Source organism: Neoarius graeffei, chromosome 4 (genome assembly GCF_027579695.1).
Source record: "Neoarius graeffei isolate fNeoGra1 chromosome 4, fNeoGra1.pri, whole genome shotgun sequence".
Lineage (NCBI taxonomy): Eukaryota > Metazoa > Chordata > Actinopteri > Siluriformes > Ariidae > Neoarius > Neoarius graeffei.
Window position 1 is genome coordinate 36,488,784 of NC_083572.1, and position 26,105 is coordinate 36,514,888.

Genomic DNA, 26,105 nt, shown 5'->3' on the forward strand with positions numbered 1-26,105 from the left:
AGTCCACGCAGCACAGTGTGATGGACAGTGGCGCCAGGGTGTCTGAAGTTGGCGTGTGATGGACAGTGGCGCCAGGGTGTCTGAAGTTGGCATGTTGTAACATGCCCTGACAACTAACGAGTTGGGAGCCACTATGTCTGACAAGGGTGCCTGTTTACTACTTTTAAAGGTCAAAATAATTAAGACCTGGCACCGCAATTCTGAACAGGAAAGGTAAGGCAAAATGATTAACGCAACATACTGCATGCATGCATATTAACAGTTGGTGAATACTGAAAACCACTTACAGGGTTTCACAGGTGACACAAGTTTTTTGGCCAGCTGTGAGGGAGGCAAGTGTTTGCCACGTGCCAGCAGAGCTTTTACAGAGGCAGGCGTCCGTGGACCCGTTTGGATGGTGGTAGGTGACGGGGCAGGAGAAGAGGCGCTGGCACTGGAGGCTGGAGATGGCTGATGCTCCCTGGTACTGGTACCCTCAGCTGACCGTCTTTTCAAAATATATGCCTTGAAAAGGGCCATGTTGGTGTTGAGCCATGCATTTGACTGTAGCACGTACCTGACGAGTTTCTGGGCCCCGTGGCTCTGGTCCTCGTACACCTCTTTCAGAGAGCGGCCCTCAAAGTCTCCAAACTCCAACAACAAACAGCCCGTGTCTCCTGTTGCCTGCGCTTGAGCCTGAAGCTCTTTCTTCTTGGCGTATTTCTCCACTTCTCCAGGCAACTCTTTAATGTGCGATGTGTACTGAAGAAACAGTTGCTTATTTTCTGACAGAGGGTTTGGGAGTGCTGTTTCATTGGAAATGCTATGCAGCATTTCCATGAACATAGGCTGTTAGCTGTAGTCATCTTCAAAACAACTATACTATACTACAATAAATGTATTACGCCATGTAATTTAATTTAATTTCTACTGATTACTTGTCTACCCTTACTCTTAAAATAGCTGGACCTGTATGGGGTAGTAGTAAATCATGTAATGATTTAACCAGCTGGCATGCATTCTATTTAAGTGTGGGATTACAACATTGATTGCCTTCCCCCATGCTTAATGGCAGTGGACAAAAGACGGCATTCCAGTGGTGGAAAAACACGACCCATCTACATAATTGCCCATCACAGGTGATAGAAAATAATGACCACCGAAACTTCTCACAATAGCCTTATTTTCTCATTGTCGTTAATGAGTTTCTCCTCATGACCGCAAGATCTCGTAATTAGGCGACTGTAAAGACTGTTTCTTTTTTAACACGAATAAAATAAAATCTGCTATTTTCGATATTCAAACCGCTTGAGACATTAATATGACGGAATATACTAGAGCATACATCAACGTCACATATTCTTCTGTTTACTCGACATTCGGTAGCACTGTTTACAGTCTTTACATCTGCACATTCCTCATTGAATCGGCTAAACCATGGTCGGTTTTAAAACAAATAAACCGTTTTGAGTACATACAAATACATTTCAGTACGCAGTTTGCCTTTTACATTTAATCGGTTTAGTCTGATTAAACAAATGCGACAATTTCCCCCTTCCTCATACAAGTAAGCCAGATTTCAGGTGGGCAGGCTGTTTGTTTGACCATTTAACCCGTTTTCACCAGAAATGAAGCACAACAACAAATTTTAAACCGTTTGGGTTTAATATCTTTTCGTATAAGTAAGAGATTTCCTTTACAGCCACCTACGTTAATGGTAGTCAATTACCACAGGCAGAAGAACAACACCGTGTATCACGAAACTTTACGAATTTTACGCTCAGCATTTTATGTAAAATCAAGAATCAGTAGCGACTACATTTCTCCGTATCATCCACCAAAAATCTCAAAGTTACATATACATTTACCGAGGAGAAATGCAAGTCCACTTACCTCGTTGAATCGCTGTGATGTTCCGATCACGAATGACAAGAGAAAGAGCGGGCAGGGCCTAAAGTAAGCCCATGGGAGGCAACCTCATTGGTCAAAAGTAAGCCCACTGGCCCAAAGTAAGCCCATGGGAGGCAACCTCATTGGTCAAAAGTAAGCCCATGTCGGACCTGATTGGCCACTGTGGGCTTACTTTAGCGGTAACAGTGAGACACAGTAGGCGCACGTAGGAGGTAGTGGGATCGATGCCCACATTCTCCAAAGCACCCACTGACCTTGTGATTGCATTTTACAGAGAAAAACTTTCTTGTCATCTTGCAAACCAGCCGAATCATCTGCACTTTCAGCCAAGTCAAGATCAAACTTCTTTCGCCACATTCAAAGCAGCACATCTGTGAAAACAGCCACTATTTGGATTAAACCCACAACCTTGGCAATGACCAAATCAACTAACTGCACACTACTTTTCTGCTGATATGCTCCTCTGATGAGCTCCGAAGGTGAGCTATCACAGATCCCTTTCAGTTTGCTTGGCTTGATTCCTTGAATTGCCGAATGACCTCAGTATCTCCAAGTCACATTTTTCAACAGGCTTGTCATATTCCCACCATCCACTATGAAATTCTAACTCTCGCTCGAGTGCAAAGTCAGCTGAGACAGCTTTTACAAACTGAAAATATGATGCTTACCTGCTTGTATTCTTCAAGCTGCTGGGGAAAAGCAAGCTGCTGTCCTGAAAAGGCACTTTTCACCACCTTCCGGCCAGCTTCTCTCATTTAACAATGAAGCAACAAATGCTTCCTGAGGCCTGCCCCCAAAGTGTGAGAAGCATGCCAGGGACTCCATGTGAGGAGATTGGGTTGTTTTAGGGGCAAAACCCTTGAAGCTCACCAACTGGTATTCATGCAAATGGGAGTCAGAACGCACTCCCCCAGAACAAAAGTCCGCTTCTGGGCAGTCGCTCACTTGAAAATAAACAAACAACCAATGGAAACTCAGGCATGGTTCCAGAGAGCAACGAGCAGGTCAGGAAGTGTAGTTTGGTGGGCTTACGGTAGTTAGTTGGACAAACCCTCAAACACAGCAGGGGATTTAGCTCATGGCCGCAGCTATCAGGGATTGGACTGTATTCTTAACTGCTAACCATTCCTAACAAAATCCTAACCGTTTCTAAAGAAGTCCTATTAAATCCTAACAAAGTCCAAACAATTCCTAATAAACTCCGAACTAAAGTTGTAACATCCTAATAACAGGGGCAAAAGAGCCAATGGCGTTCTTCACCACTCCCATGGCGACAAGACAGCCGATCACAGCTTGCAGGCTAGAGACGGCGGCGATTGTGAACAAGTTTATTCTGAGGCAATTTCTCTCGGCGGCGTTTTCATCTTTCTCGACACTAATATCCGAATGACAAGTGTTTACAAGTAAGTACAATTCACCAAAATGACATAAATGAGTGAATTTAAGTTGCGTTGGTATATGACTTGTGATTTTGTTATAAATATAGCAATGTAAACAAAAGTTAGCGGTGTTTGATTAAGGTCGAGGTCTGTGATGTGATGCTGTGATGTTTAATAACACCAGGAATATGTTGAATTCATTATTGATAGAGAACAGGCGGTAGCCTCTTTAAATTTTGTCATAAAATAACATAACCAGATATAACCACAATCTGGTATATTTGTTCCGTTTTATGTCTTTTCTATTTGAGTGATTCCATGTTTATGGGTACTGAAATGGGGACATGAACTTATAATAATTATTTTTAAAAATTCACCTAAAACCATTTCTTTTTTTACCATCAGGTCACAAAACATGTAATCTTTAATAATTGATATGTTAAAAGATAACTTTAATTTTCTGAGATGTAATAAAAACATATTTATATGCCAAAGTCAGAACGTAACAGAAGTGTTGTGGACATATATATTCTCAATTTTAACAATGTAGAATTACTTTTTGAAACATAGGAAGGTGATGTTTTAGCAAATATAATTAATAAACATGTGTAGTAGAATAAACATACACATTCTTTCAATAAGATTAACATGGTATATAGCTAGATTGTAATTAATTTGTAACAGACGCGAGATGGACAATCGTAACAGAAGTAATGTAACAGACATCATTTTGGAACTCATAGGCTTGACTTTGGCATATAAATATGTTTTCATTACATCTCAGAAAATTAAAGTTATCTTTTAACATATCATTCATTAGAGATTACATGTTTTGTGACCTGATGGTAAAAAAAGAAATGGTTTTAGGTGAATAAGTTCATGTCCCCATTTCAGTACCCATAAGCGTGGAATCACTCATTTGTAGTTGCAAATGCTTTTTGTAATATATAAATAAGGACCGTTGCATACACAACAGCAAAATTGCTGTTTCAAGTATTTGCTTTAAAAAAAAACATAAACAAATAATAAAAAAAAAGCACACAACTCTTGTGGTGTAACAGTAACATGTCCACCCTTTGGGTGGGAGACTCCAGGTGCAAGAGTGTGCACTTTGATTTAAACTTCTCCTCTACATGCAAATGTAATGCAGCTTGTTGTTCAAATAATACATAACTTCATATGGAGGGATATTGAGGTATTATGAATATTTCACTTGGAAACTTATGGAAACCTGGAATATTCCTTCTAATTTGCATATTAAATTTCAAAAATAAACTATTGATGACACCTTAAGATTAATAAAATCTTTAAAAGGAAGGCAACAATGTTCTACAAACACACCCCTCAGCTATGATGATGTAATGTGCCAGTACATGGAAGATGGTTCTTTCTGTTTGAGTTCTAGATGAGAACATGCCCATTATTTCACTGGATAGGCCATTTAAAGCTGCTACGGAAACACCTACAAGATCACACACCAATGTTGTTGTCAAGCTCTTACAAATAGCAAATAAAATATCTGAATGGCTGGTTTGCAAGGTGCAGATTCAAAAGTGTCTGTCTTTTATTTTTCACAAAGTGAACATAGCTGACTTTTAGACATATTGTTTATAAGGTTATAATGGTACTGTATTGAAATAAAAAAAACTCATTTATTTACATTGACTTGACTGTTTTTATTGTTCTTGAAGATTAGAGCCAAGATTTTAACAATGTATGTAACTTTTGCAGGAATGTTTTTAGAGGAAGAATTTGAAAATGTCAAGGTTTAAAAAGACTGAAATCATTCCAATGTCTCATACCCAAAAAAATATTTTTTTCCTATTTTTTCCTTTTTCTCTTCTTTTCCCCCTTTTCTTCTCTTTCTTTTTTCTTTTCTTCCCCCCTTCTGGCAATGGACTGCTAATCCATTGTGCTCTGCATGAGTGGGTTCGAATCCCACCCTCGTCACAGGCCTGTTGTTTTGGGCGGCATGGTGGTGTAGTGGTTAGCACGGTCGCCTCGCAGCAAGAAGGTTTAGGGTTGAACCCAGCAGCCGGCGAGGGCCTTTCTGTGTGGAGTTTGCATGTTCTCCCTGGGTCTGTGTGGGTTTCCTCTGGGTGCTCTGGTTTCCCCCACAATCCAAAGACATGCAGTTGGGTTGACGTGGGGCGGCCTTGGGCTGAGGTGCCCTTGAGCAAGGTGCTGCTCACTGGGCGTGTGTTCACTGCTTCAGATGGGTTAAATGCAGAGGATGAATTTTACTGTGCTTGAACTGTGCATATGACAAATAAAGGTTTAAAAATAAATTAATATTAACATAGAGTATATAAAATGCTATTTTAACAAACAAAGGTTTAGGAAAAATGTAAACACCTGTAACTGAATTCATGACACTTTTTCTCTGTTATCTGTACTATTAATTCAGATTTATTCCCTTTGCAGACTTTTTAATTCAAATCAATGTCTTTAAGTGTCAGATAGAAACACATCCTGGCTGATCGCTTCATTGGGGGAAATGGGGGAACTGTCCTTAAACTGCTCACACACACAAAATACATTATGATTTAATGCTGTGACAAAATACAGACAGACAATAATCAGCAATTATTGGTCGATAGTGATGGCCGTCTGAAGCCGAGGCTCTGAAGCGCGTGCTGAATATAAGGGGGGCGTGGCAGATGAAGCCCCGCCTCGAGGCGTGGATCGTTCGGAAGAAAACCATGTGAGGGAACCACGTGAGGCTGGGGAGGGAATTTCTAAGAAAAGGAATCACCTCAATCCAAAGACAGTGAAAAAAAATCTGTTCCAAAACAAGAATCAATAAAGATTCCCCTAAAAGTTACTCTGTGCACTGCACGGCTGCAGTAGCACTCACAGTCCCATCACACAAGCACTGAACACAAAGGTTACTCCCTTTATGTTTATGTACACCTTTTTATTGTGTAGACAAAATTATACTGACCATAAATCCATAGAAAGAGACAAAGGCCCAATCCCAATTCTAATTTCTACCCCTCCCCCTCCCCCTTCCCCTCCGCCTTCCCCTTGGCCCTTCCCCTTGAAACTGAGCTACAAGGGATAGGGCTTGAAATTCAACCCTTACGTATTGGGATAGCCCTTCAACGATCGCATACGTCATCGCGTACCTCCGTCAGCGTTTACGTTAGCAAAACGCGACGCGTCATTGGCTGCGACCAGCCGCTACAGTCAGAGCCAGAGGCAGAAATCTCTGCTGGCAGGGTGTGATTTGTTAACTAACACCACTGAATGGGATATCTTTGGCGCTTCGTGCACCACATCCGACAGAATGAGGTGTCAGAACACTCATGTAAACAATAAAAGCGAGAATAACAGAACAAAACATACGCAGTAAAGCAACCGAAAACAATACTCACTCCCAAAACTTTTTAGCAGCAGCTTGGATTTCAGAAATCGCTGCTCATTCTCAGCTCGAAAGCGAATCAAGCGGCGTGTTTCCTCTGGATAACAACTTAAAACACGTAAATAATGGAGAAAATACATTTATGACAATCTTTCGCCGCGGGAACCGCCATCTTTCTGAAATCCGCATGAAATCTCGCTGAAATCCGCATGGCATTGTGGGAAATCACTCAAACCCCTTCGTTCGGAGTCTGCTCCAGGAAAATCTCCGTTTGGAGGGGTACAGAAGCCCTACGCCTTCCCCTACCCCTCCGCGTTAACTGGGATTGGGATGCCCCTACCCCTTCACGTGAACGCGCAAAATGGAGGGGAAGGGCTAAGGGGTTGGTCCAAGGGGTGAAATGGGATTCGGCCAAAGTGTGTAAAATTTACTGCGATTGGTTTCAAATGATTATAATTTCATTTTCAGTCAGACTTCAGATGAGCATTTTAGACGGATTTATTTTTGAATATGTAGTTTTCACATTTTCATAACAGGCTTATTAAATAAATATACAGCAATAATGTGTGTGTAAGAGAGAGAGACAGAGGGTAAAAGGGTCAACACCAAATAACAAATAGGCAAATAAATAAAACAAACAAGCAAAAAAAAATCTGATGACATAAGTTATTTTAAAATGGAACATTGTGCAAATTACTGTACATGCAAAGAATAATGTAAAGTGGCAGAACATTGACATGAGGTAGAAATTAAACATACTGTACATTTCTCTTAGCAGTAGGTCGCTAGTGAAGTCTGCTGAATGAGAGTCTGAGTAATGAACCTTTTAGTGAATCACAACCGAGGCCTTGTTTATCATGGGTCATGTGGTTTTCTGCTCAACGATACAAAGCCTCAAAGCGGGGCTTCATCTGCCCCCTTTTTCTTGATATGCGCTTCGAAGTCTCATTTGGCCATCACGATCTTTAAACAGTGATATCAATTAAAACTATGGTCAAGTTAAGGTAGGACAACAAATGCAAGTGTATGTTGATCTTTGTGGAGCTTATTAAATATATAGCTCAGTAACTGGCAAGGCAAGTCTAAAATGCCCATGAGTCTTGAAAGTATTTGTGTGTGTGTGTGTGTGTTTTGAATATATTATGAAGCCACTGACAACAACAACAAAAATCTACGAAATCATTGTACTTAGCAACCAAAAAGTGTGATCCTGAGTGTGAACATAGATCTGGAGCAGGAGATCGAGCCAAGACACCTTATCTCATCTCATTATCTCTAGCCGCTTTATCCTGTTCTACAGGGTCGCAGGCAAGCTGGAGCCTATCCCAGCTGACTACGGGCAAAAGGCAGGGTACACCCTGGACAAGTCGGGGTGACACATAGACACGGAAAACCATTCACACTCACGGTCAATTTAGAGTCACCAGTTAACCTAACCTGCATGTCTTTGGACTGTGGGGGAAACTGGAGCACCCAGAGGAAACCCACATGGAGAACATGCAAAATCTAAAAGGTCCTTGCCAGCTACGGGGCTCAAACCCAGACCTTCTTATTGAGAGGCACCAGCCATTACACCACCATGCCACCCCAAGCCAAGACACACTGAATATATATTTTATTGACTGATCTCACCCCCCATTTATTTATTTTAACTCATTATATCATTGATATTATATCATCTGGAATTATGTAACTTTGACAAGTGATCAGCCTTCAGTATAACGTAACTGTGTGAATGTTTTTGTCCAGTGCAGTTGGAGTTCCTGTCACTGTGGGCTGCAGAGCACAGTAGTATAGTGCAGAGTCTGATACAGCAGCAGAGGAGATGAGCAGATCCACTTGGTTATTCTTTTCATCAACTTCAGCAGAGAGACGTGGTGGGATTAAATCACTCTTATATCCACTTTGTGATATAAAAAGAAGGAAGTCAGGTTTAAATTTTGGATATTGTCTGTACCATTGCAGGTAGTTTCCTGTACCACTTGATTTGTTGCTGCAGGACAGAGTAACATCACTGCCTTCATCTCTAATTGTATGAGTGAAAAGTGGCTTTATTGAAGCTGCCATGGAGTCACCTGTCATAGAGAAGAGAACATGTACATTCTGATTTTTCTTCCCACCACACAGAAGAATAAATCACTAATTCAACACTTAATATTTCTGCAAGAACAAAAGGTCAAAGTTAACTCACTGAGTGAAAGCCACAGACACATGAATATAACAGTGAACATGATGAATGGTCTCAGCTGAGTGAAAGTATTCTTTCTGTACTATGATATGTTCACATCATAAAGGTTCATGAAGCTCCAGCCCACAGCACCACATGACAGTGTCACCATTGTTACTGACAGAGTGTTGATTCTTACTGAAGCATCCTGGCTTTACATTCAGCCTCACATGGGGAACCTGTATTCAACTCTGACTGTCAGCAGAATTCATATAATTATGAAAAATCAATCATTCTGGTCTGTAAAAATATAATCGAATAAATAAATCTTTAAATTTCATGTTACATTTGTTTTTAAAAGTGGTTTTGCTGCATTAGGGACTTTGGTCTTATCAGAAATTGCTGTGAATAAGTCATGATAAATAATTTAGTATAAAAGCTACTATTATTATAATGTGATTGATTTATTGACTTTGTAATAATGAAGCCTGTTATTTCACTGAGGTGAGGAACAAACCAGCTGCTGCTCTTGGTAATATTATGAAAGATGCCACCAAGCCATTAGCTTATAATCAAAGGCTCGAATTTAGCTTTTCCCTGCTATTAAAAAACACAACCTACATAGTTAATGGTATTACATTACTGCACTGACGGTTAATGCAAAAACAGTTAAAGATTATTAAACTCACCTGGCACTGATGCTGCATAAAAAACTCACGAGTCTCTCGACAATCCAGTTTTCCAGTTGCACTCACTACAGACAGTGTTGTATTGCTCCGCTTATTTTAACAGGCCATTGTTAGGGAAATAGTCTTCTTCCGCCGGTGGAAGAAGTCCCTTCTTGTTTACTGCAAAATGTGTATATTTTGGATAGAATTCAAAATATGACTTATCTGCAATGTATTCCCATTCTTCAATGTTGCCTTAAAGACACTGCAAATAGTTGTTTTTTTCTGTAGCTCCCATCCCCCATTCCAACCTTATTTTTCCTCTCCTTTTTTCCAACTGATGACTTACAAACCCAACTTCAATCAAATCTGACAAATTCCCAAATAGTCAACACAATGAATAACTCAGTTTTAATTTCCCGCCTTTTTTCTTCTCCTTTTTTTTCAACTGATGACGTACAAACCCAAGTTCAATCAACACATACAAATCTGCGAAATTCTCAAATAGTCAACACAATGGATAGCAATAAGTTTTACTTTCTAAAACTCATAAAGTTGAGTTCAAAATCCAAAAATGTCAGAGCTCTTTGTGTTAAAGAGAGGTAGTAAGTGGACATAACTAAATGAGGCTGCAATTTTTTACAGTGTACGGTTATTCCGCAGTTTCAAATGCATTACTGTTTCTGAAATTTGATCAGGAAATTTTACTGGATCACAGCAGATACTGCGGCATGTGCCCCAGTAAAATGGGTCTGGCGACACCGATGGACAACTCATAAATTCAAGCAACAGGTTAAATGCAAGCTTGACCCTTCCTGTGTGGTGAGCTCTTTGGGATGACACTTCTGACTTTTGTTTCCAGATTGTAGGAACTGCTCCGCGTACCAGACATCAATCAAATCCTTCTATGTGAATCTGCCTCACAAATTTATCTTTTGGAAAATGTATGGAGCAGACACCAACCCATCCTGTCAGCTTGAAGTTACCTCTCTTTGTTGGTACAAATCAAACCCATTCATTCCGCAAGTGTCCTGCTGACTTTGGGCTACAATGGATCAAAACTCTACTTTTTTCATTGGCTACACTTGAACAGCCTTGAAGGACACACCCCTTAGGAGGCATGCTTTGGTTTTAGTTTTGTTGTGGAATTTAAAAAAAAGTTTAAAATGTGCTACTGTAGCGTGGCAGCAGCAGTGCCAAGAGAATATATTTTCGACTACGCCACCAGGGGAAGACAAATCCCCCCTGGAACTAAAGTAGATTCACAGTTTACCCGCCAAAGGCGCTCAGGTTCGTGCAAAGTGAACAGAGACAAGGTTCTATTTCCAATCATACAAATGTTTATTTTCCTTTAAATATTCTCATTAATAAAATCTTTAAACAGTCGGTAGTGCACAGTCCACGCACACACATACACAAACACACACACACACACACACTGTGGTGGGGGTGGGGGCTAATTGGCCCACCAATGGTACAGTACAGCAATAAAAAAAAAACAATTAAGAGTAAACAAAAGAAAAGGACAAAAACAAAAAATATAAAAATACACTGTACACAGATTCGCGGTGCCGGCCAAGCCCACAGAGCCGGTAATCGGCAATTCAAAACTCAAGTGATAGCATACACACAGAGCACGCTATACACCAATCACAGCAAATATCAAATCCCCAAGGGCACAGCAAATATTGCATCCCCCCCAAAAGGGCACAGCAAGGCACCTTAACCAGCACAGCATTCGTGAGGACCAACGTGAAGCCCACCCAAACCCTGTAGCACAACCAATGCCCCACGAGATAAGTACAAAAGAAATACAAACAAAATACACAAAAACAAACCAAAATAAATACAAAAACCAAAGCAGTCAAACAAAACACTGTACCCACTAGTGGGCACCTAGCACCCGCTTCACACCCAACTCACAGTCGCACGCTCTCACCTCCACATAAACACACAACCACACACACCAACATACAACCACACACACCAACATACACACACTCGTTACAATGGACCCTCACTCACTCGCGGCGGCTACTACTATGGGGTGCGGCCCCTCAATCGAGTGCGGCCGCACAACAACGTTTCTATACCACAGCGTGAGGGCCGTAGTCCAATGAATCAAAAGCAGAACAGCAGCCGAAAACAGAAGAGGTGGATACGAAGATCCGTAGGGCAGGCCCAGTCGTAGCGCAGCGCCCGGCAGCCTAAAGGCAAACAATGGTTGCCAGATTAGCTAAGCTAGTTATTAAATGTTACTAGTCGCAATACACATCAGTCTTAAAAATAACATTACTTACCCGAAGCCCGATGATATAGATACCAATATACACAGAAACCGAGTGAGCCAAATGCTCAGAGACACACAACACAACAAACAGTTACCCTGCATGGAAGGAGAAAGCGTTAGCCATGGGACAATGCAAAAACATAAAGCTGAACCCCATGTTAGCGAGAGCTACGTACCAGAAGCAGCTCCCAGGACGGGCACAACAGCATACCAGATGCTGGTACGAGTGTACGGACAAGCAGGCTATGGTGGTTAGCCTCCCAATAAAGACGCTAAAACAAACAATGCGAGATGCTCGCATTAGCAAAAATTCATGCAACATTAGGTCTCATCTCTTAACCAAGGAAATGTCGGTCCACATACCTTCCGTTGAGAGCGTGAGCCCACCACACGCTGCCTACACAGCTGGAGCAGCTCCCAGGCCGAACACAACGCGAATCAAATGCTGGTACGAGTACAACCAACAAAGCTTACTCACTGGTAGCGGTGGCGTTCCCAGCCGTACTAAGGCTACCGGCGCACGTAATGACGTCAACGTGACGCCATATGCTGTGACGGCAGCACGTAAAGGCACAGGAGCACCACTACACTACACTTTGCAAAGCAGACGAAGCCAGAAATGCCACGAACTTTCAAGCGTTTTGCATATGATGTCACTTCTTTGAATGAACAGTAACTTACCAGGAATGTGTTTGTGTAATGGCGGACTCAAAGAGCCAAACTTTACCAACTAAACAGAACATGTCCCTGGTCTCATATTAAAATACAATTTAGACAGTAAACTATTTAACATGTCTAGTATTATAAGGTGTAATTTCCAGTGGTAATGTAATTTTAGTAAGACGAGCACTTTAACGGAAACAAAGAGTTTGGGACATGACAGCTTGCTTGACCAAAATGACTCTCTAGTTGAGACAATCTGCAAACAAAAGCTCTACAGAGATTTGAACTCAGATCACTGGAATCAAAGTCTACAGTGCTAACCATTATACCATTGAACAGAGGTCAGATTACATTCACCACCAAATTACTGGCATATACAGCGACCTGGCAAAAAAAAAAATCAAAGACAAACTTGGTCAAAGGCTTAAATGAACACACACCACACGCCTCAATACCTGGGATTGAACCAAGGACCTTTAGATCATCAGTCTAACGTTCTCCCTACTGAGCTATTTTAGCAAGTATCTACCACCATCTGGGCAGTCATGTTGCCGATATAAACATTAGTAGTTGCTAAATCCAATCAGTAAGGTCACATGGTGTTCCTTTTGAACCAAAATCTAATGAAATATAAAGTGTTTAAAATAATAGATAGTATCATCTGGAAGCATTACATATCTAATGTGGTAATTGATTAATGAAACTCTTTTATGTTGTTAGCAATTTGTTTTATTCCAAGCATGTTTTTAATTAAATGAACAAACGTTCACTCAAAAGAATGAGCAAATAATAAGCTAAATAATGAGGTAAATGTGTTCTCTGTGCTCGCTTATTTCACTGTTACCCCCCAATCATGCAGTCTTGATTATTTCAACTGTTATCCACAGTGTCAAGTAGATAATGATCTCCCTTATAAGTGCACACACGCACAGAGAGAGAGGTTTTGATCTGTGTGTAGTGTATAAAATAGATTGTGAAATAAAAAACTGAATAAAGAATAGAGAGATTTTGATTATATGATCAAAATCTTTGTCGCACTCTCTTTCTCTCACACACACACAGATGTGCAGGAGAGATGGCATGAGGTCGTTGCAGTGCAGGTCGAGGACAAAGCTGCGCACTGGTGTCAGCTCTACTCTCCCGTTTGCTGCCCTGTGTTTGGTCTGTCTGGGGTCCTGGGGGAGGTGATGTGGCCCATTGGTGGTTTCTGTATCGGGTGGGATGATGGGGTTTTTGCACTATCTTTTACTGTTCTTTTGTATTGCAATCATTGTGTAGGTATTGTGTAGGTTTTGTCATTGCTCTTTTCTTTCTATTGTCCCTGTTGTTCTAATTTTTGTATCCCCTTGTTTCTTCTGCAGTCTGTTCTCATCTCATCTCATTATCTGTAGCCGCTTTATCCTTCTACAGGGTCGCAAGCAAGCTGGAGCCTATCCCAGCTAACTACGGGCGAAAGGCGGGGTACACCCTGGACAAGTCGCCAGGTCATCACAGGGCTGACACATAGACACAGATAACCATTCACACTCACATTCACACCTACGGTCAATTTAGAGTAGTCTGTCACTCCTGTGGGAATTTTTTTTTTTACTTTTTTGTATGTCACATAGTTCTGTGTGTGTTCCATATGTTTGGGGTTTTTTTTCAAAGTTTTGGTGTCTCCAGTATTGTTCTGCAGTGTAGAAAATGGTAATAGAAAAAAAAACTGATACAAATCATTGATACTGTATAAATCACTTAAGGATTTAATTTGCACTTTTGAAAATCTACCTATTCATTTGGTTCATTGCACATCTTGTGCTCATTGTTTGTGCACTGTTGTCTTTGTCTATTGTCTTTGTTTTGTTGTACTGTATAGCAGTGGCGGCTGCTGGTTTTTAAAACAGGGGAAGCCCATTTTACGCATTCATCGTAAAACCTGTTGGCCGGATATCAAAGCATAGAAAGGTGTGCCCCATTAGCATAGTGAACTAGACAACCCTACCTAGCGGCAGAAAGTATTTTTGCTTGTACATTTCATGTTATAGTCTGGCTTGCCAGGCTAGTGCCTCATATCCTTAATCAAAAATATCAAACATCCAAAAATCACTGGCTATTCAACGAAGAGCCTTGAACATCATACCCTGATATGCAACACAGAGTCTTTAACACAACACCCAGCTGTGCAACACATCCTTGAACATCTTCTGCAACACAGTCTGGAAATTCATAACCAGGTAGGCTATGCAACACACAGAACCTTGAATATTATACCCAGGTATAACCTATAACACAGAGCCCACCATTCTCTTAACATTACTGAACAATATACACACTTCAGATTCATGAACATGATATGATGCACACTATTTATACACAAATTCTGCCCTCCGCTCCTTTTCCAGAAAATGGTCTGTGACCCTGTCATACTAGCTGGTTGTGCTTTCCAGAGACTTCACCAATTTCTGTTAGCAGCTAGCACTGCAGATCCCAATAAGGCTCAAGCTAGCCTACAACCAGATTGAACTACAAATGAAATAAATGAGTGAATTCGCGAATGATCAAACTGATAGAATGGATGAAAGTTAACGGAGCACAACGAGTAATATTTACATTTATTTACAGAGTAATGTACAGAGACATCAATGAGAAGAAACGTTTATATGAAAAGAAAGTCGGACAGCACTTTGGCACACGACTACACTTTCTCGACATCCGCTGGGGACTGACTGATCATACTTCCATGTTCCTCGCCGACGCCGAAGTACAGAGCCCGCCCTCCTCTTGTCTTTCAAACACTACCTCCAATAATCCTTCATCAGCCCGGCTTCTTGTCCCTCCCACTGTCTCGTTTAGTCCCAGAGAAGCCCGGCTTCCCTGGAAGTGATGATTTTGTCGATTTTAACCAATAACAACTAGCCAAAAATGGCTGTTCAGAGCCCTCTCATAGACTGCAACGGATACCTGGCTGCCAGCCATAGAGCCCATTGAAATAAGAAAGGTTACAGCCAGTGTTGCCAGATTGGGCGGTTTTAAGTGCATTTTGGCGGGTTTTGAACATATTTTGGCTGGAAAACGTCAGCAGTATCTGGCAACGCTGGTTACAGCCTGGCAGCAAAGGTGATTCTCGTAGTGAACTGCAAGTTCGTCAGACATCACTCAAATAAGTTACAGGATAGTTATGAACGTAAATACAATCTTGGGCATATGTTATGCAAGTTATTGTTTTAATGAGAATTCAACGTCGTAGTTGCCGCAGTTTGGGGAGAGAATTTTAGGGGAAGCTCAGCTTCCCTTGTTGTCTCTGAGAAATCGCCCCTGCTGTATAGCTTTTGTGTTGGTATAAAAAAAAATAGATTATGAAAAAAAAAACCTGAAAAAAAGAATATAAACCCCAAATATCCAAACTCGCTTTTAGCAGAAGTCATCAAGGAATCACTGAACATTTTTGTGAAACACAGTATTTTTTCATTGAAAAACTGTCATTAAATATAGACCCCTTCGCAGTAAACGTCATTTATACGTAAGCGGAAATTGTGCGCGCAGCCTGGACCCAAAAAAGACTCAGAAATGCCTAGTTGTTGTGTTGTCGGGTGTCAGAATCGTAGCAGTGATGGGGTTAAAATGTACAGAATTCCAGCAGGATCTCCGCCATTCAAAAAAAATTGCCGACGTCTATGGCTACAAGCCATCAAACGTGTAGACTGGGATGAAAGCACTATCAAAAATGCGCGGGTTTGCAGCGCCCACTTCATCACAGGTAAGATCAGGCTATTTATTAAATCTTTCTTTTTTATTCTTTCTAGTCTTCGTTTATTGATGTAGCAAAATACTTTGGTAACGTTTGTCTGATTAGCTGGGTCATAGTTACACAATGTAATGAATATTGTTAGCATGTTAACTTAGCTTTGCATGTAATTTTGTTTGTAGGAGAGGTCTCGCTTGACTCAAGCAGTCCAGATTTTGTGCCATCATTATTTGTGTATGCCGAAAATCACAATTTTAAAGCAAGGATGGAAAGGTAAAATTGTGTGCCCTCACTCTAAATGCCAAATTATGTTGACTGCTCTAACCTAGCTCCCGCCCCGTTCAGTTCCATTTCTGGTCTCTGCCTCTTGCTCTTTACGCAGCTCTGATTTCTCTTAGCTGCACTCTTTACACTATCATTCCTTTCATGCCATTACCTCCTGCAAATTGCTGTTTAGTGTTGGTATTTGCTGTTGTAACTAAAGCCACATTGCCATCACATCACTGGCATAATTTGATTAAAACAAAATGAATATGAATGTCCCATTGTTAATCAAGTTGTACATGCCCGCACATCATACCTGTCAACCCTCCCGTTTTTCCCGGGAAATCCCTTATTTTGACTTATTTCCCGCTGTCTTCCCGTTTTTTAATTTTCCCGAAAATATCCCGTATTTTCACATTATATAAAAGTAGGTAGGTCCAGAATTCATGACGCGCCTCTGACAGGAGTTTACAGCAGGAAGTCGGGCCATGAATTCACGTCCCCGCCCTCTCCAGTACAGCAGGTGGCAGTCTAGTAATTACACATTGATTTTACAGTTTTTTTCAGTTGCTAACAAGCATTCGTCCACTCATTTGGCACATTTTCAAAACTCTTCACACAATCACCACACCACCACACTTTTGTGGCCATACCATTCAGACGTTTCATGACATTTTCACACAATTTGCAGTCAGTAAACACATTTCCTCATTGCTTACATTTTCATAACAGACAAGATATGCCTCTTAACAAAATGATAGACTATTTTTGTATTATTTACAATTGTTAACACACAACTTCCCAAAATAGCAAAAACAATATTCCAAACTATACATACAGCATAAATACACTTCCCTCAGCAATGATATCAGTTCAAAAACTATATATCTCAGCTGATTGACAAATATGTAATTGAATAATTGACAGCAGATATTTATTGGGTAAATTGGACCAACCACAGCTGATCATAGTATGGCTCAAATGTAGACACTTACAAAAGGAGGCCTTTGTGGAGTAATGCTTGTAATGGAGTAAGCAGAAAGAGAATGTCTGGACGAGGAAGACTAAGAGTGGGGGGCCAAGGGAGAGGTGCAGGCCCAGGAAGGGATGCAGGAAGAGGGGTAGCTGCAGGAAGAAGGGCAGATGTTGCAAGAAGGGGTGCCGGTGCAGTGAGAGGTGCAGCCCCGGTAATAGGTGTGGGCCCAGTAAGAGGAGCAGGCCAGAGGAGAGGGCATGGTAGAGGGGTCAGGATGCGTGGTGGAGGCATTAGAAGAGCTGCACGAATGGTGGTGACTGATGAAATCCGTGCCACTGTCATTGACCATGTGGTAAATCATGGTCTGTCCCTAAGAGAGGCAGATGAAAGGGTGCAGCCCAATGTGCCAAGGTCAACAGTTGCCAGTATTGTTCGCATATTTCAACAAACCAACAGGTACGTATTTACATGGATTGTGTCTATTTTCATTGGTAAATTACTGTATACAGTAAGTATTTGTGGTAATTTTGTGTTTTTACATACTGTATTTTCCCTTTACTGTATTTTACTGTAAAGGATGGAACGCCTTCCTCGCTCTGGGGGAAGAGGAAGGCTCCTGAACAATGACCAAGAGCTGGCCATTGTGGCAATGGTTGTTGCAAACAACGAAATCAGACTGCGCGAAATTCAGGCCAGAATTGTTGACGAAAATGAAGTGTTTGAGAACATCAACAGCATCAGTCTCACTACCATTGCACGCACACTATCAAAACACAGAGTGCGAATGAAGCAGCTCTACACTGTACCGTTCAATCGGAACAGTGATCGAGTGAAGGATCTACGAAGGCTGTATGTGCAGGTATACTGTATTTTCAATTCTATATTCAATTCTGTTTGCTGACCACTACTGTAATCATTACAATACAGTATGGTATACAGTAATACTGTAATTTGACTTACGTAAATGAACTTTGTTTCAGAGAGTCATGGAATTGGAGGCCAACCAGGTCCCTCACGAATTTATCTTCATCGACGAGGCTGGCTTCAATGTGTCAAAAAGGCGTCGTCGCGGAAGAAATGTAATAGGAAAAAGGGCTACAGTTGATGTACCAGGGCAGAGGGGTGCCAACATCACTATGTGCGCAGCAATAGCACATACAGGCTTACTTCTGCACAGGTCTCAGGTCGGGCCTTACAACACAGAGCGCCTCATTGCATTCATGAATGACCTTCACCAGCAACTGGTTCCAAAACAATATGATGAGGGTGACAACATCAGCACCTTCGTGATCACGTGGGATAACGTTGCTTTCCACCACTCACAGGCAGTGACGGCATGGTTCAGGGACCACCAAAGATTTGTACGCCTCTTCCTTCCACCATATTCACCATTCCTAAATCCGATAGAGGAATTCTTCTCGGCATGGAGGTGGAATGTGTATGACCATCGGCCACATGATCAAATGACCCTCCTGGATGCCATGGATGCTGGCTGTAGGGACATAACAGCGGAAGACTGCCAAGGCTGGATCCGGCACTCAAAGCGTTTTTACCCTAGGTGTATTGCCTTGGAAGACATAAGATGTGATGTAGATGAAAACATGTGGCCAAACCCAGATGATAGAAGAGATTAGAGACGGATTTTTTTGCTGTATTGTTTGATTGTTTCTCTGCTTTACGTATCTGGGCATTTTTATTTGGAAGTATTGATCTTTTGTGTTATTTTTTGTTTGTTTTTTTTCTGTTCTGTCACAGTATTTCAAATGTACCTACTGAAGCAGGTACTGTAAACAGTAAAGGAAAAAAAATCTATTTGCTTTTTACTGAAATTCTTTTGAGTGTGACTATTACATGTCAACATACAAGATATTTGGGGTAAAACAGTGGATTGCATTTTTGCATGCAAATACAGTACATTTACGTAAAACTGAAACAGAAAAGTCTATGCACTTTTTGTAATGTCAGCAATATCCAGTATTTTGAAACCTGGTGTACTTTGATAGACTCCATGTAACTTGTGAAGTGAAAACAAATGTTATTGTTTGACATAAGTATTTAATTTTGAGTCAGAATTCTTGTGTTTTGGGGAAGTTAGTATGTACAGAAAAAGATTTGCTCTATTTTGAAAAGAATCTTTGGTATATATTTAACAGTATGTGCTTTTGAGAAGAAAATTAACCATTTGGCCAATTGTGTGCCGTAGGTGTCAGTCTGTGTTAAGTGTTTAGAAAAAGTATCATAAGTATGGGTAAACGCTGGTTAGCAATTGAAAAAAACTGTAATGTATTTTTAGCAGAAGCTGCTGAGAACAGCATTAAACCAGAACAAACCACTATATCTGGAACTGAAGGCAGCAACATCACACTGTCCTGCACATATACTGGCTCAGCTTACAGTCTTCACTGGTACCAACAAAAACCTGGATCAAGACCAGAGTTTCTGCTGCTGATTGATGAAAGAAGTGATCATGTCACAAAGTCTCAACCAGCTCATCCACGAGCTTCCATCAAACTTGATAAAATGAGTATGAAAGTGGATCTGTTCACCTCCTCTGCTGCAGTGACAGACTCTACACTGTACTACTGTGCTCTGGGGCCCACAGTGACAGGAAACCCAGCTACACTGTAAAAAAAGCACTACACATGACTGGAGCAGAGTCGTGCTTTTCTCACAAGATGGAGCGCTTTACATGTTTACCTCTGCAGGCTCAACCCTCAGTCTATGATTTCAGTTTGCTTTTGTAGATAAACCATCATTTGTGTATTAATCTGAAGTTTATTTTTAAATTAGACCTAAACATCATTCTTACCAATGGTATAATATTTTGAAGGTTTTTTTTTTCAGTTATTTACTAGAATAGATTTGTTAAAATAAAAAAATATCGTCACATTTCCTGTTAAATAACTATTGAGTTTGGAGCACAATAAAGAATGCTTGTTTAAGCAAACTGGAATATCCTTGATCGAGGAAGTAAAAGAAGCTAAAACTTATTTATTTTTCTATTCTATGAAAATGGTACATACCTTTTTCCAGTATGACAGTGAAATTCACGAGAGAGAGAGAGAGAGAGAGATTGGCATACAACAGACAGATGTAAAATCAGAACGGGGTGTTTATAAAGAGCACTGTGAATCAGATCCAAATCATGATGTAAAAGGCAGTGTCAAAAAACAGGCAAAGGTCAAGCGAGGCACAAACAGAACATCAAAGGCAGGTCAAAACCAGAATCAGCTGAACAATAACAAAAGGCTTAAAACCAGTAGTTAGTTGGACAAATATGCAAGCACAGCAGCGGAATTAGCTCAAGTGGTAGCGTGCTTCCTTAGCATGTAAGAGGCAGTGGGATTGGTGCCCACATTCTCCAAAACTACTGCCTTGCTTGCATTTTACAGAGAAAAACTTTCTTGTCATCTTGCAAACCAGCCGAATCATCTGCACTTTCAGCCAAGTCAAGATCAAATTTCTTTCGCCACATTCAAAGCAGCACATGTGTGAAAACAGCCACTATTTGGATTAAACCCACAACCTTGGCAATGACCAACTCAACTAACTGCACACTACTTTTCTGCTGATATGCTCCTCTGATGAGCTCCGAAGGTGAGCTATCACAGATCCCTTTCAGTTTGCTTGGCTTTATTCCTTGAATTGCCGACTGACCTCAGTATCTCCAAGTCACATTTTTCAACAGGCTTGTCATATTCCCACCATCCACTATGAAATTCTAACTCTCGCTCGAGTGCAAAGTCAGCTGAGACAGCTTTTACAAACTGAAAATATGATGCTTACCTGCTTGTATTCTTCAAGCTGCTGGTGAAAAGCAAGCTGCTGTCCTGAAAAGGCACTTTTCATGACCTTCCGGCCAGCTGCTCTCATTGAACAATGAAGCAAGAAATGCTTCCTGAGGCCTGCCCCCAAAGTGTGAGAAGCATGCCAGGGACTCCATGTGAGGAGATTGGGTTGTTTTAGGGGCAAAACCCTTGAAGGTTACAACCTGGGATTCATGCAAATGGGAGTCAGAACGCACTCCCCCAGAACAAAAGTCCGCTTCTGGACAGTCGCTCACTTGAAAATAAACAACCAACCAATGGAAACTCAGGCATGGTTCCAGAGAGCAACGAGCAGGTCAGGAACTGCAGTTTGGGGAGGCGTGCGGTAGTTAGTTGGACAAAACCTCAACCACAGCAGGGGAATTAGCTCAAGTGGTAGAGCGCTTGCTTAGCATGTAAGAGGTAGTGGGATCGATGCCCACATTCTCCAAAGCACCCACTGACCCTGGGCTTGCATTTTACAGAGAAAAACTTTCTTGTCATCTTGCAAGCCAGCCGAATCATCTGCACTTTCAGCCAAGTCAAGATCAAATTTCTTTCGCCACATTCAAAGCAGCACATGTGTGAAAACAGCCACTATTTGGATTAAACCCACAACCTTGGCAATGACCAAATCAACTAACTGCACACTACTTTTCTGCTCCGAAGGTGAGCTATCACAGATCCCTTTCAGTTTGCTTGGCTTTATTCCTTGAATTGCCGAATGACCTCAGTATCTCCAAGTCACATTTTTCAACAGGCTTGTCATATTCCCACCATCCAGTATGAAATTCTAACTCTCGCTCGAGTGCAAAGTCAGCTGAGACAGCTTTTACAAACTGAAAATATGATGCTTACCTGCTTGTATTCTTCAAGCTGCTGGTGAAAAGCAAGCTGCTGTCCTGAAAAGGCACTTTTCACCACCTTCCGGCCAGCTGCTCTCATTGAACAATGAAGCAAGAAATGCTTCCTGAGGCCTGCCCCCAAAGTGTGAGAAGCATGCCAGGGACTCCATGTGAGGAGATTGGGTTGTTTTAGGGGCAAAACCCTTGAAAGTTACAACCTGGGATTCATGCAAATGGGAGTCAGAACGCACTCCCCCAGAACAAAAGTCCGCTTCTGGACAGTCGCTCACTTGAAAATAAACAACCAACCAATGGAAACTCAGGCATGGTTCCAGAGAGCAACGAGCAGGTCAGGAACTGCAGTTTGGGGAGGCGTGCGGTAGTTAGTTGGACAAAACCTCAACCACAGCAGGGGAATTAGCTCAAGTGGTAGAGCGCTTGCTTAGCATGTAAGAGGTAGTGGGATCGATGCCCACATTCTCCAAAGCACCCACTGACCCTGGGCTTGCATTTTACAGAGAAAAACTTTCTTGTCATCTTGCAAGCCAGCCGAATCATCTGCACTTTCAGCCAAGTCAAGATCAAATTTCTTTCGCCACATTCAAAGCAGCACATGTGTGAAAACAGCCACTATTTGGATTAAACCCACAACCTTGGCAATGACCAAATCAACTAACTGCACACTACTTTTCTGCTCCGAAGGTGAGCTATCACAGATCCCTTTCAGTTTGCTTGGCTTTATTCCTTGAATTGCCGAATGACCTCAGTATCTCCAAGTCACATTTTTCAACAGGCTTGTCATATTCCCACCATCCACTATGAAATTCTAACTCTCGCTCGAGTGCAAAGTCAGCTGAGACAGCTTTTACAAACTGAAAATATGATGCTTACCTGCTTGTATTCTTCAAGCTGCTGGTGAAAAGCAAGCTGCTGTCCTGAAAAGGCACTTTTCACCACCTTCCGGCCAGCTGCTCTCATTGAACAATGAAGCAAGAAATGCTTCCTGAGGCCTGCCCCCAAAGTGTGAGAAGCATGCCAGGGACTCCATGTGAGGAGATTGGGTTGTTTTAGGGGCAAAACCCTTGAAAGTTACAACCTGGGATTCATGCAAATGGGAGTCAGAACGCACTCCCCCAGAACAAAAGTCCGCGTCTGGACAGTCGCTCACTTGAAAATAAACAACCAACCAATGGAAACTCAGGCATGGTTCCAGAGAGCAACGAGCAGGTCAGGAAGTGCAGTTTGGGGAGGCGTGCGGTAGTTAGTTGGACAAAACCTCAACCACAGCAGGGGAATTAGCTCAAGTGGTAGAGCGCTTGCTTCGCATGTAAGAGGTAGTGGGATCAATGCCCACATTCTCCAAAGCACCCACTGACCCTGGGCTTGCCTTTTACAGAGAAAAACTTTCTTGTCATCTTGCAAACCAGCCGAATCATCTGCACTTTCAGCCAAGTCAAGATCAAATTTCTTTCGCCACATTCAAAGCAGCACATGTGTGAAAACAGCCACTATTTGGATTAAACCCACAACCTTGGCAATGACCAAATCAACTAACTGCACACTACTTTTCTGCTCCGAAGGTGAGCTATCACAGATCCCTTTCAGTTTGCTTGGCTTTATTCCTTGAATTGCCGAATGACCTCAGTATCTCCAAGTCACATTTTTCAACAGGCTTGTCATATTCCCACCATCCACTATGAAATTCTAACTCTCGCTCGAGTGCAAAGTCAGCTGAGACAGCTTTTACAAACTGAAAATATGATGCTTACCTGCTTGTATTCTTCAAGCTGCTGGTGAAAAGCAAGCTGCTGTCCTGAAAAGGCACTTTTCACCACCTTCCGGCCAGCTGCTCTCATTGAACAATGAAGCAAGAAATGCTTCCTGAGGCCTGCCCCCAAAGTGTGAGAAGCATGCCAGGGACTCCATGTGAGGAGATTGGGTTGTTTTAGGGGCAAAACCCTTGAAAGTTACAACCTGGGATTCATGCAAATGGGAGTCAGAACGCACTCCCCCAGAACAAAAGTCCGCGTCTGGACAGTCGCTCACTTGAAAATAAACAACCAACCAATGGAAACTCAGGCATGGTTCCAGAGAGCAACGAGCAGGTCAGGAAGTGCAGTTTGGGGAGGCGTGCGGTAGTTAGTTGGACAAAACCTCAAACACAGCAGGGGAATTAGCTCAAGTGGTAGAGCGCTTGCTTCGCATGTAAGAGGTAGTGGGATCAATGCCCACATTCTCCAAAGCACCCACTGACCCTGGGCTTGCCTTTTACAGAGAAAAACTTTCTTGTCATCTTGCAAACCAGCCGAATCATCTGCACTTTCAGCCAAGTCAAGATCAAATTTCTTTCGCCACATTCAAAGCAGCACATGTGTGAAAACAGCCACTATTTGGATTAAACCCACAACCTTGGCAATGACCAAATCAACTAACTGCACACTACTTTTCTGCTCCGAAGGTGAGCTATCACAGATCCCTTTCAGTTTGCTTGGCTTTATTCCTTGAATTGCCGAATGACCTCAGTATCTCCAAGTCACATTTTTCAACAGGCTTGTCATATTCCCACCATCCACTATGAAATTCTAACTCTCGCTCGAGTGCAAAGTCAGCTGAGACAGCTTTTACAAACTGAAAATATGATGCTTACCTGCTTGTATTCTTCAAGCTGCTGGTGAAAAGCAAGCTGCTGTCCTGAAAAGGCACTTTTCACCACCTTCCGGCCAGCTGCTCTCATTGAACAATGAAGCAAGAAATGCTTCCTGAGGCCTGCCCCCAAAGTGTGAGAAGCATGCCAGGGACTCCATGTGAGGAGATTGGGTTGTTTTAGGGGCAAAACCCTTGAAGGTTACAACCTGGGATTCATGCAAATGGGAGTCAGAACTCACTCCCCCAGAACAAAAGTCTGCTTCTGGGCAGTCGCTCACTTGAAAATAAACAACCAACCAATGGAAACTCAGGCATGGTTCCAGAGAGCAACGAGCAGGTCAGGAAGTGCAGTTTGGGGAGGCGTGCAGTAGTTAGTTGGACAAAACCTCATCCACAGCAGGGGAATTAGCTCAAGTGGTAGGGCGCTTGCTTAGCATAGGCAGGGGCCCAATCTTTGAGCTCTCGGCGCATGCAGGAAACATCGCGAAAATAAATGCCAACGGAGTGAAGGGGATTTGGTGAAATTCTACCGTGGGCTTTTTGTGTGGAAGTGTATTAATGTTGTGTTTGAGTTGAAAGTTTGCAGGTTGTCGCGCCGGACGGGATTCGATACCGCGACACTTCTACATGGGGGTCTGGTGATCTTCTCTGTCGTTCTGAAAAAAATAAAAAAACAGCGCAGCGCGTCATTCGTTTATTTGAAATGTTTATCTATGGCTAACTGTACTCTAACTTATGGCAATGCAATGCTATGACAAATGGTGGTAATAAAAGAAAATGTCTTTACCTTATATTAGCAGTGACAAGAACTGTGTATATTAATAGTAATGCTTTCCCATGTTCATGTTAATTGTTTGATGGTAATAATAAAGTGGCACAGACACAATATGCTGTTTTTTTTAGCTGCTACAACTGTTGACTTAGGATGATACACAGGATACAGTAACTTTATAGTAGACCTAATAGGGAGAGGTGTTTCTCCTTATATTAGTAGAATTACTACTAAAAGTTTGCCAATAATAATTATCTTCATATTGTCAGTCCATTTAATGTTCAGGTTGTTTGATGGTGAAGTTAAGTGCACAAAGACAGTAACACAATATGTGGTGTATTTTGTATGATAAAGTTTTTTTTTTTATGATGATACACAGGCCGAGACAAATACATCTGAGTGCAATCAATCACTTTTAATGTATCTGAAATTGGACAGTAAAAAACAAGAGATGAAACATCAAGTTTAAAAACCAAGCATGTATTTAATCACTCACACAAACCAATGTACAATTTACAGGGAGAAATGTGCATGAGTAAAGGGGGAAGGTTGTCAGGAAAACTATGTACATGTAAAAACTACATAATATATGTGGTATATACACACACACAAACACACTATATACAAGCAATAGCAGCAGAACTTATA

At 41.7% G+C, this 26,105-nt stretch overlaps 1 protein-coding gene and 2 non-coding genes across 3 annotated transcripts; all 3 read left to right on the top strand.

Annotated features, from left to right (window-relative positions):
- The first annotated feature begins 17,965 nt into the window (after nucleotides 1-17,965).
- Nucleotides 17,966-20,016, top strand: LOC132884564 (uncharacterized). The gene is made up of 4 exons (XM_060918420.1): nucleotides 17,966-18,247; nucleotides 18,369-18,946; nucleotides 19,144-19,169; nucleotides 19,682-20,016. Exons 1-4 carry the CDS (start codon nucleotides 17,966-17,968, stop codon nucleotides 20,014-20,016), a joined length of 1,221 nt encoding a protein of 406 aa, XP_060774403.1.
- Nucleotides 20,017-21,572: 1,556 nt separating this feature from the next.
- Nucleotides 21,573-21,645, top strand: trnaa-agc (transfer RNA alanine (anticodon AGC)). The gene has a single exon. It is a non-coding gene; the product is annotated as a tRNA-Ala (tRNA).
- An 805-nt stretch (nucleotides 21,646-22,450) lies between these two features.
- On the top strand, nucleotides 22,451-22,523 carry trnaa-agc (transfer RNA alanine (anticodon AGC)). Its single transcript has one exon. It is a non-coding gene; the product is annotated as a tRNA-Ala (tRNA).
- Nucleotides 22,524-26,105: the final 3,582 nt, after the last annotated feature.

Excerpts from the sequence above, each read along its gene's own strand:
- LOC132884564 (XM_060918420.1), top strand. The coding sequence starts at position 17,966 with ATGGAACGCCTTCCTCGCTCTGGGGGAAGAGGAAGGCTCCTGAACAAT. Across the intron at positions 18,248-18,368 it reads TACGAAGGCTGTATGTGCAG|AGAGTCATGGAATTGGAGGC; the intron begins GTATACTGTATT and ends ACTTTGTTTCAG. Across the intron at positions 18,947-19,143 it reads TCAAAGCGTTTTTACCCTAG|TATTTCAAATGTACCTACTG; the intron begins GTGTATTGCCTT and ends GTTCTGTCACAG.